This window comes from Cottoperca gobio, chromosome 3 (genome assembly GCF_900634415.1).
Source record: "Cottoperca gobio chromosome 3, fCotGob3.1, whole genome shotgun sequence".
Classification (NCBI taxonomy): Eukaryota; Metazoa; Chordata; class Actinopteri; order Perciformes; family Bovichtidae; genus Cottoperca; species Cottoperca gobio.
Window position 1 is genome coordinate 6421710 of NC_041357.1, and position 20431 is coordinate 6442140.

Below are 20431 nucleotides of genomic sequence, written 5' to 3' on the forward strand. Positions count from 1 at the left end.
ATTTCAGCAAAATATAAGATATTAACATATCACTCGAAAATTATAACCTATTTTTTATATTCAGCATCAATTTCCATATTTATACTATCACTATGTTCTACACTGTTATTCAATCCTATTTGGTGCACGTGCTCGTGGGCAGGGCTTTTATTTTGAAAATCTAACAGAGGTGCTGTCTGGCTTGACATTTGATGCTCACACACACGGAGAGGAGGAAGTCCGTCAAAGCTGCATATTACGGTCGATGTTCTGTGCGGGTGGCGTCGTTTTTCTGACCCCAATGTTTAGCAGCCATGAGGTGAATGAGAAACACTCGTCGGAGGTTCTTTACAGCGGGAAAAGGTAAAAGTTCACTCAATATTGTCTTTTCTAAGGGAGAAGCAGAAGTTAGGTAGTTCGTGACCCTGTGGGGGTCTTTGAGGTGGGGCTGTTCAGGTGAGCCTTTTCCTGCCCGGAAGCATGTCCTCTGTTGGGCAGGTGAGAAGTCTCAGCGGCCTCCGTTTGAACTCCTTGTAACTTCTTGGGAATGTTCCAATGATATGCCTACTGATTACATCTGTATGCCAAGAGGCTGAGTCAAACGCCATTCTGGCCATACTTGTTTTTTCATGATACACACACTTCTCTTGTGCAACATCATTTAAAAAAGTTTCCTTGTCGAGTCGGTCGTCAATTGTGTCGGCATTGATGTCAAACAAACGCACCGTGTTTCAGTCCCCCACCTCGGCTGGACGCAGCGAGAAGTTGACACTTTGAAGTTTAGTGTTATTTTTAAAACTTCTTGGTCATTGTGTGATACATGCCGAATGAACGACCCACCCTGTCTATCATGTATCTGTTCCTATAGGCAGGATAATATTATTTGCACGTTTTTTTAAAAATAAGATTGGTCTGATATTTTCTTGGAGAGCAGCGGCTCACTTTTAGTTTTAGTGTTTAGTGTCAGTGCAGTGAGCGGATAGGGTTGCTTTTTCAGGTGCCGTCTACAGCACTCATTTCTGGAGAAATAGCTTTCTGTTATAGTTAGCGTAAGTTAAACAGCCTACTTTCACTAACTCTGGATACAAATGGAAACCTCTTCGGGGTTGTAGCCTACTTAAAAGGGTATTTCCCCACATAAATGCCAGCATCGTATCGACCCACAGGTCTTGTTTATGTTGCCACAGCGTGTAAAAGCTCGTAACCACTAAACTGACTGACCTTTTTTTTTTATCCACTGGAACTGTAGATTTCTCATTGGTGCATGCATTATTTTATTTTATTTTGTTCTGCTCCAAGCTTTTGTCTTGCCCCATATCAAAGTGTAGAAACTGCAAACTGTGAACAAGTTTCAGGAAATAGCTTCTTGTCTAGTTCTGACAAGGCAGGGCTCTCATGCAGTTGCTCAACTCGCCCCACTGACTGAGGAAAAGCAACGTAATAGTCATATAACGTCTTTATGACTGCTACTATATGTTTTTTAGGATTATCTAGTATTTGCTATTGCTTTTATTATCTATCTGTTTTGTGCAGACAAAATCATTGCTTGTTCATCTTTAGAGCTCTAAAATAGGTTCCAGTCTGCAAAAGTGCTTTCATGTCCAACAACGGATTAACCCAGTATCATTTTAAAACGCTACCATCGGTGATTTGTATTCTATCAGGCATTTTGGAAAATCAGTGTCTTTGTTTATTCAATTGGTGGTGACCTCATTTGGAAATGAAAGTAGAAAAACAGTATTCTTGCAGTCATCGGTACATGTGTCAGCCTGCTCCAGGACATGTAATAACTGAGGCTAACTGCATGCACAACCATCATTTTTCCTGTCAGAGCCTACTTATTTGTGGCAATAAAATCCCAAACGTATTTTTTCTCTCCCAGTTAGTGTTTCAGTATCATATCATATCATATACACTATATACACATATAGCATTTAATCAGTTTACATCTCTTTTTAAAGAGTGACTTTTACTTTGCAGTGGTCACTTCATGTAGGCATTTGTATTACATGCATGTACATTTGTTGTCAGTGAAATAGACAGTCTTTGAAAAGGTAATGTATTATGATTAAATGCATTTTAAATTACATTATTTTATCAAGATGACACACAACATAATTTTTCATGCACTGGTCAATTTTGAGCATTGGGGCTGATTTTGTGCTTAAGTGTTTGTTTTAGCAAACTTTTCTATTTGTGTCTATTCCACTCCTCCTAAATTCAACTAAAGTTAGCTGGGGAAGTTTCATGGTGATATCTATTAGTTCATATTTTTACCCTATTCACCTGTAGTGTCTCCCCTTAAATATAATTATAGACATAACTGGGTAACTGGTGTTATTTTCCGTCCTAAATGCTCCCATATAACGACACTTTCTACGATCAACAAATGCTTTTTATTTATTTACTTACTTACTTGCATAATTACTTCAAAGCACTAGTTTGAGTCGTTTTGTCTTTCCCATTTTTTCAACCATTATCATGTTCGGTTCACACCCTGTTTGTTCAACGTGGTGACCTCCTTGTATATCAAGGAGACCAATCTTGTTTTTTCTGGCCATCTCACTGAATGTCTCCTTACGCAAGAGAGTCAGATAATAAAATATGATGCAAGGTTAGTGAGACTGGTTTCTGGACAAGGTTGTCTGCAGAAAGGATGGATGCTTCTGCAGTGTCACCTTGAACTGGGCTGGCTCTGCGTCACAGCATTCACGTGTCCACAGATTGGGCTGGCAGTAGGGGTCTACTCTGTAAGGGACCCAATTGGCCTTTCAAACTTGAACAAGATTTGATGAAAGTGTAGTTCTCCCCATTAAGAAATTGGAATGGGGGCTGTTCTGACCATACAGTATTTGGCCAGCTGTGGAGTCTGCATAGCTTTATCTGTTTAGTCCAGGTTAAGTCTGGCTGACTCTCCTCTGGCTGGACGAGCAGTTTGAATGAATACCATGACCCACTCAGCTGTGTGCCACCTGGTTATATCAGTTACATGATTACACCGGGGCCTTATCAGCAATGGACTGTTAATGTTTTTCAAGCTTAACTTATTTTATAGTCAAATCGAGGGTCCAATGTGCACGATTAATGACACTTCAGTAATACTGTACACATGGTTATTGTTGTCATTTTGTGCTCCCATGATGCTCTCTGTTAATCCTCCTAGCTGGTGTAATAGTTTTGTTTTAGGTTATTGGGACAACTCAGTGTAATATTGATGTGGCTAGTCTTTGTTTAAAGAGTGCATTGTGCAGAGCACAGCTAAGGTCTTGAAAACCGTGTCTTCAAAAGTATTTCATAAATAAAATAGAAGGAAGAATTGTTTCAAATACTGCAATTCTTTCTATCTGTCGAATGACCGACCAAGGTTGACACGTTTTTCCCAGCGCTCTATCACTGTCCCTCTTTCGCTTCTTTTTGTTCTTCGATCCATTTTTTTCCTTTTATCTTTGCTGATCAGCCATTACCACAAAATACAATAAAAAAACAAAAATATCTTCTTTTTAACAGGCTAATATTCTACTCACTCCAAAACTGCCTGGGAAAATGTAAACAAAGGCTCTTTCGGTCTGCTTTCCGTCATTTAGGACTCGGACAAGCATTAAGAAAAACTATATAGAAATAGCCAATCTTCTCGTTTGCCTTTGTAGGTCATATAGACACATCAGTAGTAAGTTGTTTCCCAACCAGTTATAACGTCCTTGCAGTAGCTTTAATGGAGATGTTGTAGAACTGACGGCAGCAAGCATATCAATAATATTTGGCTAAAACATCTGCTAAATCCCTCCAATACATAAAACCCTTTTCTCCAAGTTGCTTAGTTTCTGGAATTATACATGGTCTTAATGGGGTCAAAGACAAACTTCCATTGACATTTTACCTTATTTCTACAAGTTGTTGATTGTATAGATATAAATTGACTGTAAGATGCTCTGACATGAGTGTAAGTAGTGAAACACCGTAACTATATACAGCGAGGAGAAAGAGATGCAGGCTTTTAGCCCTGTAGACATTGGCTGTTTGGACATTCAAACAAGCTATAAACACAACATGGAACACACAACACATATTTCTATTCACCTGGCAACTCTTAGTCGAATATTCACTCTCTTTACTGTAGTCCGTAACTTTGTCTGTTTGGTGCTGAGCAGGTAGCGTACAGTGGGTTGTTGGAGCTTTTTTGCTGAAAGCACTGATCTGAAAGATGCTATAACACTGCGTAGCTCTGAGTGGACAATTGGATGATAATTATTTGTTGGTTTGTCACATAGTAATTTGAACCACTGTGGAAATTTAAAGCCGCTATTTGTAGAATTTGACAATTTCCAACTCCAGTATGAAAAAAGACCGTGTGGCAGAATGCACTCTGCTACAATCAAATCATTGAAAAGTATGTGTAGGGAATACAGAGCTCTGGAGCTGCAGAGGACTGTTGGCCTTCATACACAGTACACACCTCCCTCCCGTGTTGTTAAATCGGAGGTGGAAGAGGAAACAGGTGAAATGAAGTAATCAGACCTCAAGCCATAATCTTTGGAAATGTACACAAAGTTTTTGCCAACTGAAATATCAATACACAACGCCCACTAATGGATCTTTCTGCTAGCTACCTACTGTACAGCTTTTATATGATGGATGGGGTTAGCTAAGCTTGTCACCCAAAATCACATTTGATTGAATATATTTATGTAATCGCCCCAGAGTTCAAGATGAGTCATCAAAATGGTTTTATTTTTTGTATTTAAAAAAAAAAGAGGGATTTCAAATTGCTCCAAAAAGATATTTTGGCACATTTGGCATGTGACAGAAGGACACAGGATTAGAATTTGGGAAAAATGTCAGTTCATTTCACTGTGGCTTTAAAGTTTAACTCGAGCTGTAACATTCTGTAAATGTTTCAAGTCAACACAACAGAGTGGACCTGTAGATCATGAGACTATTGTATCCTTTAGATAAACTATTCCTTTCAGTCAATCGCCACTTGAGTAATAGGCAGATCTGCAGTCAGTGGCAGTCATCCTTTTCCTCTGCCCACTCGTCAGTGATCCACGAGTGGCCGTCATCCTTTTCCTCTGCCCACTCGTCAGTGATCCACTATCTAATCCTTGTATTTGGGTCATGCTACAGAATTCTGAATTTGGATATCTGAGTCATTACTTTACATATTTTCTCCAAACTACATCTAAAGATAAGTAGTTGTAGACTACTTCAGCCCAACTGCAGCTGTTCTTAAAAATATGTCACTTATTTTCCAAGCTGTGTTTTCAATTTCACTTCTAAACATCTACCGTTACCTGCATCTTTTTGTAAACTCTGATTCTTGTCTTGTTCCTTGATAATGTTCCTGTTAACATGGCAGGTCATTGGTTGCAGTTAATGACAATACAAAGTTGCTTTACAAAATCAGGTTGTCAGCAGCCGCTCTGGGCAGGGACTTCTGCTGTTTTGTATTGCAGAGATCATTTAGAAAGCATTCATGACTCATCACTGGCTGCTTTGTCTACCTGCAGTTTGTTCATTTAATTTGAAATAGAGCTCTTGTTTTGCATATGACAGTGACTTTGCATTGAGTAAACTGAATCTATGATGGGTGAGTCAGCCACACACAGTTTCAGGAACAAGGCATCAAAGTCATTGTAGTGGCTGCATTTCAATAATAATAAGCTTTATTTGTATAGCACCTTTCATACAAGAATTGCAGCCCAAAGTGCTTCACAGCAGAAACATAACAATTAGTACAAGATTAGACATAAGAGCATTTACAGAACAATAATCACAGTGTTGATGTAAATGAGTCTGAAGTACCATTACAAAAATAGCCGAATTAAAATAGTATAAAATAGCTGAATTAAAATATAAAACATTGGAATTCATGCCTAGTTTCCCCATCTGTGCCGTACTTAACAACCCTACTGCCGGGAAATCACGTCACACAATTCTTGTACATTTTTTAAACTATCAGAGCCATATTTTGAAAGCCTTGAGTGTGTCGTTACACTGGAGGTCAATCAGCTCCATTTGGATGTTCACATGTGCCGTTTCCACGTCAACTGCAAACGGATTGCTGAGCAGTTCATGCGCAGTCGGGAACACAGCGGTGGAGATGTTTGTCAGTGTTTGGAAACACGTAGTGACCAAAGTTTCCTGCTGCATCAGAGTCTCCCACAGGCAGCTCGGCTTGGAGCGCTGTCACTGCATCATACATGTCCGTGATCACACGGCCCTGAAGCTGCAGGTTTAATAGTGAGATGCTTCGTTATGTCGCACAAACAGTCCAGCTCACATCGTCCCAGAGATCTGTGGTGTGTCCTCGACTCAGCCATCGCACCGCCATGTTCAGAATGCATCTCCTCAGGTAAAGACTTAAATTGACTCTTATAAAGTTTCCTGTCTGTGTTACGGTGCTTATTATATGTTCCATGTCCAGCGCATCCTGGTGCTCTTTTCATCACAATCGCTGGCGCTGTCTGTCGTCAGACCCGTCAGTTTAATTTCTAACACATTTAGATACTTCCTCAAATATGTATTTTCCCATTGTTGTGCCATGCATTGATTTAATTACCAAAACCATATGATATTTTCTCACGGCCAGATACAATTGTGGCCTTGAGTTTGACACCAGTTCAGTAGACACATAAATTAGATAAATAACATAAGCGGGGTTCCGTGGGGGGCACAGACAATGGTAGGGGAAACACTGATAGCGCTTTTAGGACTCGGAGACGTGATATACTTAAAATTCAATTTTATTAAATATATGGCTCTCAAGGAAATACATTCTTATTCTTAAAAAATGCAGGCATAAAGTTGCATTCAAATTGATTAAATATATGGCTCTCAAGGAAATACATAAACAAATATTTGGCTTTTATGGCTCTCCCAGCCAAAAAGGTTCCCGACCCCTGGTCTATATGATCTCAGGCTTTTCAAAAATACACTCTGAAATTCATCTCAGTTACCTTTACACATTCAATGTTAAACCAGGCATGGCAAATTTATGAAATCATTTAAATGATAATGGCACCATTAAAAAGGCTAAGATAAAAAGATTGTAAGGGTCGCTGGAACCGGCAGAACTGAACACAAAAGCACGACACAGAGACAGGCAGAATACAATATAGTTCAGTTTACTCAGTAATCCAGGCAGGGTCAAATACCGGTAAATCAGTCCAAAAGGCAAAAAAATCCAGTAAGGGAAAGGCAGAAGAATCGGAGTCCAGAAACAGGCAGGCAAGGTCAAAACGGGCAGGTCAGGAAAACTAAACAGGTAAACTAGACGATCGCTGAAGAGCTTGGCAGGAAAACACAAGACAATCTGGCAGGGAACAAGCAGGAGAGAACTGGTATATATCCTCTGAGAGAACTAATGAGGGAATGAGAAGCAGGTGAGGAGATGGGCTGTGGAAACCAGGTGAGGGGAATAAGTTGATTGCAGGCAGTGAGGATGAACCAGGATCTGAAATGATAAGAGAATTACCAAAACCAAAGTTAAAACCAAATGAAAATAAACTAATAGTGGGTGGAACGCGTGACAAAGATATTAAGTATCACTATTAAAAGGCTAAAGTAAAAATATATGTTTTTAGCTTACTTTTGAAGATATTGAGCGAGCTTGCCTCCCTAATGTCTGCAGGTAAAGTGTTCCATAGCTTTGGTGCATAACTGCAAAAGGCTGCATCCCCAATTTTCTTTTGGATGTTTCTGGGAACATTTAATAAACCAGTAGTGGATGATCGTAATGTTCTTGGGGGCACATGCGTGCGGTTCCGTTTAGGGCTTTGTATACAAGAAGGAGGACCTTAAAGTCAATTCTAAAAGTTACTGGAAGCCAGTGTAGAGCGGCTAACACTGGTCTCTCCTCTTGGTTCTAGTCAGCAGCCTCGCTGCAGCGTTTTGGATGAGCTGAAGTCTCTCCGTTGTTGTTTATGGAAGGCCGGTAAAGAGTGCATTACAGTAATCGAGTCGGCTTGAGATAAAAGCATGGATTAGTTTTTCAGCATACTTTTGATTTATAAATTGTCTGACTTTAGCTATATTTCTAAGGTGGAAGAATGATGTTTTTGTCACCTTGTTTATGTGGGATTTAAAGCTTAGATCTGAGTCTATGATAACACCAAGACTTGTAACTTCAGGTTTAATCAAAGGAGTAAGTTTCCCCATGTTATTCAGCATCATCTCTCTTTTTGTTACAGGACCTACGAGTAGGATTTCAGTTTTGTTCTCATTTAATTTTAAGGAATGATTGCTCATCCATTTATTTATTGCTAACAGACAGGTGGTGATGGAGTTAATAGCTGTAGCATCATTTGGTTCAGCAGAGATGTACAGTTGTGTGTCATTCGCGTAGCTATGGAAGCACACATTGTGTTCTCTAATGATGTCCCCCAGTGGTAGCATGTATAGGGAGAACAGTAATGGACCGAGGCAGCTCCCTTGTGGAACTCCAAAGTGGGCATCATTTGTATCAGAGTTTAGTCTGAGGTCACTAATTATTTTAGTCAGAGCAGTTTCGGTACTGAGGCATGCTCTGAAGCCTGATTGAAATTCCTCCAGGATGCTGTTTCCTTTAAGAAAGGAGTTTATTTGGACCGAGACTATTTTTTCTAGTATTTTGCTGATGAATGGAAGGTTAGATATTGGCCTATAGTCGGTCAGCGTATTACTGTCTAGGTTAGGTTTCTTTAGCAAGGGTTTTACAACGGCTGTTTTGAAGGCGTCTGGGAAAATGCCCGTTAGAAGAGACGTATTTATAATATTTAGGACGTGACTTGAAATGCTGTCGAATATCCGCTTAAAGAATGCTGTAGGTATCAGGTCAACACAAATACACCTCAGTCACTCGATGTTTTTAATGTTGATCACATTATGCAAACTTCCATCATTAGGAAAGCATACCAGTACAGTAATACAAAACAGTTCAATGTTATTTCATAAAATACATCCTGCGTCACCCTGAGTCAGCTGTGTGGATTCAAGTATATGTTCGTTTTTCAGACTATATTATCTATAGTTGTATTTATTTTTTATCCACCACCATCATGGATAAAGTAATAGGGGTTTAAGAAAATCTAGATGCGTTTGAGTATCTCGATATATCTCGTAAAAAATCATTATCGATTCCTAATGAATCTTTGACATGCAAAGATTTGTGGCTGACAGTGGCTCCTTTCTGTTGCGATGTTGGATTTTACAAGGACTGTTTATAAATGCAAATGCAGATCCCACTGTTCCGATTTCCTAAAAATGTTCAAAAATGTTCAATAACGGTTGCTGTTAGCAGCCGGCGGGCAGCACAGGCCTGCACGGAGCCAACAGCTAACGTTAACATGGGTCCCTATTGAGATGCGTTACAATGCGTTTGAGCTCTATTCAGTAAAAATGAAGGTAAATTATAACGCTATAATGATATGTGATCTTGTAAAATGTATTTGTTGCAGAGAAACAAAAATAAATACATTGGTTTGAAGGACATGTTTTCAGTGTTACTCTCCCTTGCTGCCCCATGTTTCTGCTGCTTTCTGCTGGCAGTCAGGGAGGGTCGTTAGGCTGGTGAGGTGACACCTGTGATGGTCTCCACAGAGGCTATAGATGCCAGCTGTCTCTCTCTCCCACGCTCCACTCAGGATTGTTGGGTTTGTTGTTTTGCTTGCCTTCGTCACACATAAACACACGTTTTACTCACCCACGCATGTCACTTGCCACTAATGAAACCACACTTCATGACCTTTTGTAAATAGTTACGTTTGTTTACTTCTAATAAACTATTAATTAACTTACCTGACTGGTTTCCCCACTTTGTAACATTCCATGAGTCGGTTTGTGACAAGTGTATGTTTGCTTTGTGGGGATTCACCAAATATTTTGTGAGGAAAAATGTCAGGTTTGTCTGCTAATGTTAAGTATTTTAAGGGTGAGTTGTAGGAGAGGGTGATTTTTTTAAATAATTTATTTCCCCCCAAGGAACTAACTGTTTGAGACTACGTGGTGGGCCAGACCTGGTCTTTGTTAGAGCAGGAGTACCTTTTAACCCTGATAGGATTGTCAGCGGATTCCCCTATTCCAGGGGTCGGGAACCTATGGCTCTTTTGATGACGCGATATGGCTCGCAGACAATTTTGAGCTGACATGTCTTAACATGATTAACAAGTAATACACAATTATACTGTGTCATTTTAAAGTAAAACATTTAGCAGCGGATTTGTTTTTAGTTCTCCCCTCTCCTTTCCTCCGCTCTGTCTCTGACTGCACACCGCACACACTTACACACGTGTGTGTGTGTGTGTGTGTGTGTGTGTGTGTGTGTGTGTGTGTGTGTGTGTGCGCGTATGTGTGTGTGTGTGTGTGTGTGTAGGGGGCGGAGCCCTGCCCTTCGCGAAACAGCTGAGGAGAAACTGCTCAAAGCAAGCAGTAGACCGGGGGTCAAACTCAATCACAGAGAGGGCCAACATTAAAAACTGGGACTACGTCGAGGGCCAAACACGGTCCACATTTATTGAACAGGATACACATAAAGTGCAAAAAGATATGGAACATATTTAAGTCAACTGCAAACGGATTGCTGAGCAGTTCAATTTTCATTTCTGAGCTGCAAAGTCGGCAAATGCGCTCAGTTTATGAGCAGAATGCAGTCGGGAACACAGCGGTGGAGATGTTTGTCAGTGTTTGGAAACTCGTAGTGACCAAAGTTTCCTTCTGCATCAGAGTCTCCCACAGGCAGCTTGGCATCATACATGTCCGTGATCACACGGCCCTGAAGCTGGAGGTTTAACAGTGAGATGCTTCGTTGTGTCACACAAACAGTCCCGCTCACATCGTCCCAGAGATCTGTGGTGTCTTTCTCTTTGCTTTCCAAAAACTTTCATTTCATTCACACATTTAGATTCTTCCTCAAATGTATTTTCCCGTGGTTGTGCCATGCATTGATTTAATTACCAAAACCGGCGGGCCAGTTATGACAGACATATGATATTTTCTTGCGGGCCGGATATAATAATAATAATAAATTGTATTTGTAAAGCGCCTTTCAAAGCTAAAAGCAATCTCAAGGCGCTAAAATGCGGGACAACAACAAAAACAACACCAACAACAACAGACATAAGAGGTTAAATAGGTCATAATTGCCTTGAGTTTGACACCCGTGCAGTAAACACTGAAAGATGAGATAAATAACTTAAGCATTTAGTTTATTTAATAAAAGAGCACCTGTTCAATGCAACACTGATACCGCTATTAGTACTCGGAGACGTGTTATTCTTAAAAAATGCAGGCATAAAGTTGCATTCAAATTGATTAAATATGTGGCTCTCAAGGAAATACATAAACAAATATTTGGCTTTTATGGCTCTCCCAGCCAAAAAGGTTCCCGACCCCTGCCCTATGCCATAGGGCCTATGGGATTTGTGATTTAGGCGACGGGGAAAGTGGGTAGAGTTATACGCTCAGGAGCATACCTCCCAACATTAACTGCTCGAAGACTAGGGGTGCTTCAGCACTACTAGGTAGTTAAGTATAGGGGTTGGGGTCTCCTGATGCCTTCTTTGCTGGGTTTTGGGTTCTCCATGTGTCTCATTCAAGACTGATAGAGAGTAGGGCTGTTTTTAAAGATGGCTTCCCTCGTAGAGAGTTTCATTCAGAACCCTTCTGAGCTGTTAATGGAGCTGTGTACTAAGGAACAGCTTTTGAGGATTGAAGAACATTATGATGTTGAAAAAGCAGATAAAAAGCTTAAAGAGTGTGAAAAGTTACCTGAGGTATTGTTTTGAGGTATTGTAATGTAATGTACATGTATTGTATTGGTATTTTGATGTGGCCCAAGAGCCAATCACAAATGCCTGCGATGCAGTGAACCAATCACTTTCGAGGGGGGAAAAACCTATCGTTGAGTAAACACTATCTGACCATCTGAGTTCGATCCTAAAATGGCAGGGGAAAATGCACAGCTAAGCGAAAATATGAAGACCTATATAGGACGTTTTATTAGAGTGGGAGAGTTCATATTCATATAGAAATGCTGCCTGACCTAGTGCAAAGTGTATTTGCGTTTGTTAACAAACTGAAACTGTTTAAGACACTTCTTCAAAAGGGAGAATTAGCGCATTTTCCCTCTCTGCTAAAAGCAAGCGGACAAGCCGAAATGCAACATTGGTTGAAACCCTGCACGAAAGCTTTGCGACCCAGTTCCATGATCTACAGCTGAAAAGGTCACAGATTACGTTCCTCGTCGACCCTTTTAATGCTGAGACGGACTGTTTGAAAGCCCCACTAGTGCATACCTTTCAACATTGGAATTTCAAAATAAGGGATTTTTTTTGCCGGACTCCGCCCGGCTCTCTAACAGCTCTCAGCCGCCAATGTAAACGTAAACACATAATACATGTTTATTTAAAGTATGTATTACTTGTACATATATGTTTATAAGATTTATGTATTTTATTTGATGAGTTATTATCATCAATGTATTTGATGATGGATGAGTTGTGTGGCTTGTTTCCCCCGATGAGGACTTCCTTGCGATGGCAGAGTCGGGAAACATGTCCGCTACACTGCGACTGAAATCATCGCAGAAGCTGAAGGCTACATTATTTTCAACACAAAGCATCGACATCTTTCCCTCAGCTTTGGTCACTTGGTCTGCCTCCGAAACAGTTCTTATCGCACATGAAGTCATTGACAGTGTATGTTTTGTGCCTCTTGGCGTGCTTGTGCATGGACGATTTTTCTTGCTGGCAAACATCGCTTATTCCGCCGTGTGCAAAGCTAACATCTGAATGGCACACTTTACAAAAAGCACGAGTTTGCCCGACTGCTTTTAATAAATAAGGGAAGGTCTCCTCTCATTTGGCCAGGTACTTGCATAAAGTTTTAACTTGTTTGGCAGGTACAACTGCATCTCTCTCCCGTTCACTGTGACTCTCATCCATATGTTTTCGTCTTCTTCTGTGTTATTGTTCCTGTTTTCTTCTTCTGTGTGTTTACTCGCGGATAACGTTTTTCAGCTAAAGTTAAACATAATACTGCCCTCTGCTCTACCGGAGGCCACTTTACACTTTTTTTAATTAGGCCTATTTTGTTTTCTGAAAGGTTAGAAATACGGGATAATTACTGGAAAATATTTAAACGGGAGAAAATCAGGATAGAAGTAAAAATCCCGGGAAAAACGGGAGGGTTGACAGGTATGCGCTAGTCACGGACGAGGCGGTGGCCCAGTTGGAGATGATTGAACTTTCTGAGGAAGGCCGACTGAAACCTGTTCTGAGGGAAGGGACCCTTGAGTTCTGGAAAACTGTGCCAATGGAGAAAATATCCCAATGTCAAACGGGCTTCACTCAAGCTACTATCAATGTTTGGGTCAACATACGTCTGTGAGTCGGTGTTATCTCCCCTGAAACACGTGAAATCAAAGTATCCATCTGTTCTGACTGACACACATGTGAAATAAATGCTTCGAGTGACCACAACAGAATACAAGACAGATTTGAGGAGGATTGTTCAAGGCAAGGAATGTTAGAAGTCCCACTAATTTAAAGAAGCAACATGCATAGGAAGATAAAACACACTGAGAGCTTGTGTGTGAGTGCACACAATGTTCATTGTTGATAATAACTGGCCTCTGAATACTGGTAGGAGAGGTTTAATTCAATTTCTGTCAATATTATGGTGTGTGACCTTTACAATAAATCTGTCTGAGCAGAGCTGTGTGTGTGTCTGTGTGAGGGAGTGTGTGTCTTTGGGAGGGAGGGAGGGTGCGTGTGTGTAAAGTTTTTGATTTTAATTTTGTCTGTGTGAGAGAGAGAGGGGAGGAAGAGAGTGAGGGAGCACAGAGAAAGGCTGAGAACAAAAGAGAGAAGGGGGGGTGCGCATCTGTGACTGGATGATGTGGCTCCTTGCAGTAACATAGTAACATTTTTGGCTCTTAACCTCTGACTGATTGGCCACCCCTGTTCTAGTAGGAACCTCAAACAAATGAACCATGTTGCCATAATTGACCAATTACCCATTACATTACATGATTTAGTGGTGATACCGTTAACCTTTCAGACTATCGCCTGGCCCATCAGTCCCCGGGAAGCATCTCTGTACCACTGGAGTATTTAACAGTAGGAGATCAAAAGATGAGGAGCGGATGGGTTGAAGCAGAATAAGCAACATGGGACTAAGGGTCTACTAGTGCACGAGAGAGTGCCTCTGCAATTACATTATCAAAATCTTATGATAGGACGAATATCTAAATTGAATGGCTGCAGCAAAGTAAAAAAGATAACATAGAGGAAATAATGACCTGTTGAACTTCCTAACTCCAGCTCTGAGCAGCTATAATAGTTAAAACTACTAATGCCAAGAAACACTTTTAATCAAAGCAAATGTTTAAGTAAATGCAATCATTTATTTCCAATTAATTCATTATATCCTATATGTATACACACACACACACACATTTATCAGGAATCTATGAGGGAATAGATAAACAATGGGATCAATAAATGGAAGAAAATCTTATTAATTCCCATCCCTATTCATGTTTTCCATTTCTCCAAAGTACCACATGTGCTTAGCTTGTAGTTTAGTGCGTTATGACCATATTGGTTGATGTGTTATTTTGATTGTAGTGGGCGTGCGTGCGTTTTTTAAATTCTGCTGAGATTTGACTCAGACATTTCTTTTATTATTTTATGATCATCTTTGGCAACATGATTTAATAATGAGACTCCAGAAGACTTTTGCCAATGATGTTTGCTACAGAATGTTTCTTTCCTTCCTCCTTCTTTGTTCTTTTGTTTATATTCCAAGCCAGCAGATAGTTAGCATAGCTTAGCTTAGCTTAAAGACATAAGAAACATAAGACACAAGAAAATAAGGGGAAACGGCTAGCCTGGCTCTGCCCAACAGTAACCTCTAAAGCTCAATAATTGAACACATATCTCAGTTGTTTGATCCATAAAAAAACAAAGTGTGAAAGTGACACCTTGTAGTTTTATGGGGGGTTATGTGCCAAACTAATTCTTCACTGGAGACTGCAGGAAGTCACTACTACACTAAGTGTAGTGACGTCTTTTAATTTCCACATACAATACTTAAATCCATTTAACGGCTGCAATTATTTGAGGGCAGATCAAGACAAATCAAGAGATTTATTACCTTTCCAATTTAGGTTCTAGCTAACTCTGGTGCAATAACTTAACTGTGAGCTGTCCCTGCAAAAATAAACTATAAAATAGATAATGTCTATTCATGTCAGTTACTTGTTGCCAACAGAAGAACATTTTAGTTTGAATGTCTGGAATTGTAAGAACACTAGACAGACTCTGAGGAACTTCTGCTCATAGCTGTAGATGTACGACAGTGACTGACTCCTCTTGTCTGTGTTTTTCTACTTTAGCTGTAGGTGATGTCCAGATCTTAGACACGGTCACAATCTCCCTCCCACCATGGACTCAAAGAAGCCGGGCCTACTGCAGCATCTCCGCCAGAAGATGCTGCCACACCGCCGGCGAGGCAAGACGAACCAAAGCAAGCAGCTCGTTCAGCTGGAACACACCATGGACCATCGGATGAGCTCCTCCGTACCCGACATGAGGGACATGAGGCAGGAGTACGCTCAAGTCTCCTCCGTCTCGCAGCTCCAACAGTACAACTCTTCCAGCTACAGCAACCCCTCCACACCGCTTGTCAAGCCTGCCAGAGGCCCGGGAGGAGGTGGGAGTGGCCTGATGATGAGAGTAGTTGGTGGAGGAGCTGGGAGGCGTATGCCTGCTGACTGCACGGACTGGGCTTCCTCCCAGGAGTCATTCAACAGTCTCTGTGGGGAGGAGAGGAGCTCTCCAGAGACAAACTACAGACCTGCCAGGGGCATGGAGCCTGAGGAGCTGGGCCTGCCAGAGATGATGACCGTCTACAGTGCAGAGCCTCCCTCTGTGGAGGTGTCCCAGGACGACTCACAGGTATACACTCAGGCCTTTACACAATGAAATAAAGGTTTAAACTTTGCGGGTGATGGCAATCAGAGAGAGATTTTTGTTTACAAACATTGGCTATTACTTTGGATTAATGCTTAATTTTATATTTAAGGCATTTGTAGAATCATTAACAGTAGAATAAACTTGGATGGTATTGCATTTTGTTTCCCTGTTCCCTGTGACTCACAGGTAAAGAGATAACATACTAGTCTGAGGTATCGGGTGTATTTGAACAGGATTTACAAATCCTGGAGGACCTGCATGAACAGGAGCCTCCGTGACACACACACACACATACACACACACACACACACACGCACACGCACACGCACACGCACACACACACACCTGGATATTCAGTGACTTGACTCTGCACATATTTATTATAGTGTGTTCACATTTATTGATACTATATGTTCTCTGTTTCATACCTGTAATATTTATATACCTGTGTTGTACATGTATCAACCGGTTCTATCAGAAACCTTTCCGTTGCTTAAGATTTGTGAATTTTTCAAGGCTCCCACATGGTCTGAAAAACATTATTTTAAGTAATTTTCAAATTCTGATCATTTTTTAAATACTCAAAAGGTTTGAGAAAGTATTACATGCTTCGAACTGTCTTGAAAGTTTGGAAAATGCTTAACTTTAGCTGTTATGCTTTCAAGGTTTGGAATATGTTTGAATTTGAATATATGCTCTTTGCAAAATGCATGATTTCAACATAATCTGGCATTTCATGTACACAATCACTCGTGCAAACAAAAGGAAAGTTATTGTCTTGTGTTCACTCGCATAATAGCTAAATAAGTCTTCTGTTGATCCCTTACTATAGACATCAGCTTGGGCTTGGCTTCATATGAATGATGCTATAATGATTCATAAAATCCAGAAATGTTTCTTTTAATATAGGCTATGCCTTTTGCTCAGGATGTGTGAAACTTCAACCCGATCTCTTATTGTCATATTCAGACAATATTGTTATTGTAACTGAAATATCCATAATCGAATAAATATTGAATCGAATCAGAATCTAATGGATTTGGGAAATCCGTGGCAATACCCAGCCCTAATCATGATCAAAACATACAATCACAGTTATTATTGCCAGCTGGTACAATAAACTGATTGTGAATATACATTGATTGCTGTGGGTGTAAGTTACTTTTGTAAACTTTGTTAAAAAAAAAGAAAATGTTGCCTAAAAAGTGCTTGAATTTTACTCTTAAATGCAGGACAAACCCTGGTATTAAAAGATGTTTTGGCGTGACACCTGTACATATTTACATAAGAGAAGACATGACAAACACGTCACAGATGGATACCCAGCAGAACTGCCACAGATGAAAATGGCTAAACCAGATGTGTTGCTAAACAATGACTGCAAATAGAGAGTGTTGTCTCATGACTTTGCACCACACCCTTGATGTTATTTCTGTGATGACATAGCATTTAGTACAGTAAGCTCTTAATGTACACTTGTATACCTTTTCACGAAAGCAAGGAAAGTAACTTCAAACGTCATCACTTATCCAGGGAAATATCGCAACGGCTATTGGGTGGATTGCTGTGAAATTTGTACAGACATTCACGTCGCGCTCAGGATGAATAGTTTTTTTTCTTTTCAGTCTTTATTGAAAAAGCATTCAAATGTACAAACATTGCAGACGTGTACTCCACAAAATGGTAAAAAGAAACAAGAATATAAAAAAAATAGAATTGGGATAAGTAACTTCAATAATATAAAATGCATAAAAAATAAGTTTTAAAAAATCATTTTGAGAGTCTTAATGCATTTCTTATATTTGCATAAAAGTCCAGTGAACTTGGGGATAACTTTTGTTTTATAATATTTTTTATGTTTTCAGTACTTTATGAACAAATACCTTTTTATACTGACTGACATTCTCATTAACCTCTGATGTATTTTGTGTTCAGTGCTGATTAGCAAATGTTATCATGCTAACATGACATGATAAACTAAGATTGTGAACATAGTAAACATTATACCTGCTAAACATCAGCAAATCTAGTATTAGGTCCCGGGGAAGGGCTCACAATTGTAGTTACTTTGAACTGAACAACAGGTGTTCTTCAGTGTAATGCTGTTCAGTCCTCTGGTTACAAATGTCTAATAAATGCTCAAAGGATTAATGCTGGTGGTAGAAATGCCAAAGAGAGTTCAGTTCCTGAACCTTTCAACCGGTGACGTGCGATGAGGTTCATGGCTGGGGAGGCACGGACTCTTTCAGAGTCAGATTTACAAATATATGAACCCAACTCTAAATAAACAAAACTCAAAGTGCTACAAATGAAAAGTGCGCTTATAAATACAATTTATTATTATTATTATTATTATTATTATTATTATTATTATTATAACTGAGTAGCTTATTCACCATTTTCTTGGCAGCATGAACATTGACTACTGGTCATTTTTCATGTCTCATATCAGCATTCTTTATACACACACAGGTAAGGGACATATTTGGCCAAAAAAGAACGTTACATTTATAGCGGCTCAGAGATATTTGCTCGGCACCCTCAATAGCATGTTTAGTCTGATGCTTTGATTAATTTCAATACAGACTGCACTATTAACAAAATAATATTTTATTTAAGGTCAAAATGTAGTTTTTAATTTAAATATTGGATTGTTTTCTCTTAGTCAGATCACATTTTCAATAAAATTGTGGTTTTACCTTTACTTGTAAAATCTTCCATTTCTGGCCGTCAGTCGGAGAAAAAAACTAAACTAAACGGTGCTACAGTGCACGTGACTCTGATGTTAGCTAGCAGTAGCTTGTTGGTGCTACAGTGCACGTGACTCTGACGTTAGCTAGCAGTAGCTTGTTGGTGCTACAGTGCACGTGACTCTGACGTTAGCTAGCAGTAGCTTGTTGGTGCTTCAGTGCACGTGACTCTGACGTTAGCTAGCAGTAGTTTGTTGGTGCTACAGTGCACGTGACTCTGACGTTAGCTAGCAGTAGCTTGTTGGTGCTACAGTGCACGTGACTCTGACGTTAGCTAGCAGTAGCTTGTTGGTGCTACAGTGCACCTGACTCTGACGTTAGCTAGCAGTAGCTTGTTGGTGCTACAGTGCACGTGACTCTGACGTTAGCTAGCAGTAGCTTGTTGGTGCTACAGTGCACCTGACTCTGACGTTAGCTAGCAGTAGCTTGTTGGTGCTACAGTGCACGTGACTCTGATGTTAGCTAGCAGTAGCTTGTTGGTGCTACAGTGCATGTGACTCTGATGTTAGCTAGCAGTAGCTTGTTGGTGCTACAGTGCACCTGACTCTGACGTTAGCTAGCAGTAGCTTGTTGGTGCTACAGTGCACGTGACTCTGATGTTAGCTAGCAGTAGCTTGTTGGTGCTACAGTGCACCTGACTCTGACGTTAGCTAGCAGTAGCTTGTTGGTGCTACAGTGCACCTGACTCTGACGTTAGCTAGCAGTAGCTTGTTGGCGCTTACCGTCTCTGCTAGAAGAAGAGCAGCTACACGAACCTGTGGGCTCACGTGCGCCCTCTTCAGTGCGGCAGAGTACTGTCTGCCTCACCTGGTGTCTTTTCACTGTGGCTTTATGTCACATCAGCAAGACTAAATATGTTACACACATACATTACATACATTAACTGGACTATGGAAAGTCAGGACGTATAATAAAAGTGTCTGTAAACATTATATTGGCGACATACAGAGAGATAGCAACAGGCACGCGCCAAATGCATGCGCTCAACCTAGTTTGCGAGGGATTTTTTTACTTTTCATGATGACCTCCCCTGACCGCACGTCCCTGCTTTCAACTGATCAGCAGACTGAACATTTCCTCTTTCACCAGAATCCTCTTTATACATCAAATGTTAGATTTATGAAATGTATTTACCTTTTTGTTTCCGCAGTATGATAATCAAGATTTCGACGGCCTCGGGGTAAAAGACGGGGACAACCAAAATGTAAGTGGTGCTACCCAGTTTGAATGGTGATTATGTGTTGTTGAACTGCTATCATTTTAACCTTGTTTACGATGTTGTCTGCTAAGGATTTCTCTCACAATATTAACATAAAAGATTGCGTGTAAGTGGTTTTATCCTGAGCTGCCTCTCTGTGGTTAAAAGGACTGTTTCTGTCCAGTGTTACGCATCGTGCAGCATAGGGCTTTGGCACACACTCGTGTCAAAGTTTAATTCCAGATTATTGTGCAGTGTTCAGGGCATGATGGGACAGTAGGCAGTGTGCAGTTCAGCACTCAGTGTGTGTCATCCTGGCTTTTGTGGCCGGGTTGGGTTGGGACGCTGAGCCGGGTGATTCCAGGCGACCGGGTTTATTCTCTGAAAGATGCTTGCTTTGGTGGAGAGGCTTAATAGTGATTAAATAATCCATTGCATGGACAGGAAGAATAGATGGCAAACAACTGCATAAAGCCTTCCATAGAGTGTGCTTTTTATATAGTATCAAAAGCAGTATTAAAAGCATGGTCAGAACAGTACAACCAAAGACA

At 40.4% G+C, this 20431-nt stretch overlaps 1 protein-coding gene across 5 annotated transcripts in view; it reads left to right on the forward strand.

Annotated features, from left to right (window-relative positions):
- The first annotated feature begins 204 nt into the window (after positions 1 to 204).
- The window catches only part of mctp2b (multiple C2 domains, transmembrane 2b), a 48201-nt gene continuing 27974 nt past the window's right edge, over positions 205 to 20431 (forward strand). For 4 of the 5 annotated variants that reach the window (XM_029428632.1, XM_029428634.1, XM_029428635.1 and 1 more), the window contains exons 1-3: positions 205 to 342; positions 15353 to 15914; positions 19833 to 19886. In XM_029428632.1, coding sequence (XP_029284492.1) covers positions 15402 to 15914; positions 19833 to 19886 — 567 coding nt within the window. In that variant the 5' untranslated portion in view covers positions 205 to 342; positions 15353 to 15401. Of the gene's footprint in view, positions 343 to 6304; positions 6332 to 15352; positions 15915 to 19832; positions 19887 to 20431 lie in introns of those variants that run through there. The other variant, XM_029428633.1, reaches the window with a different exon arrangement.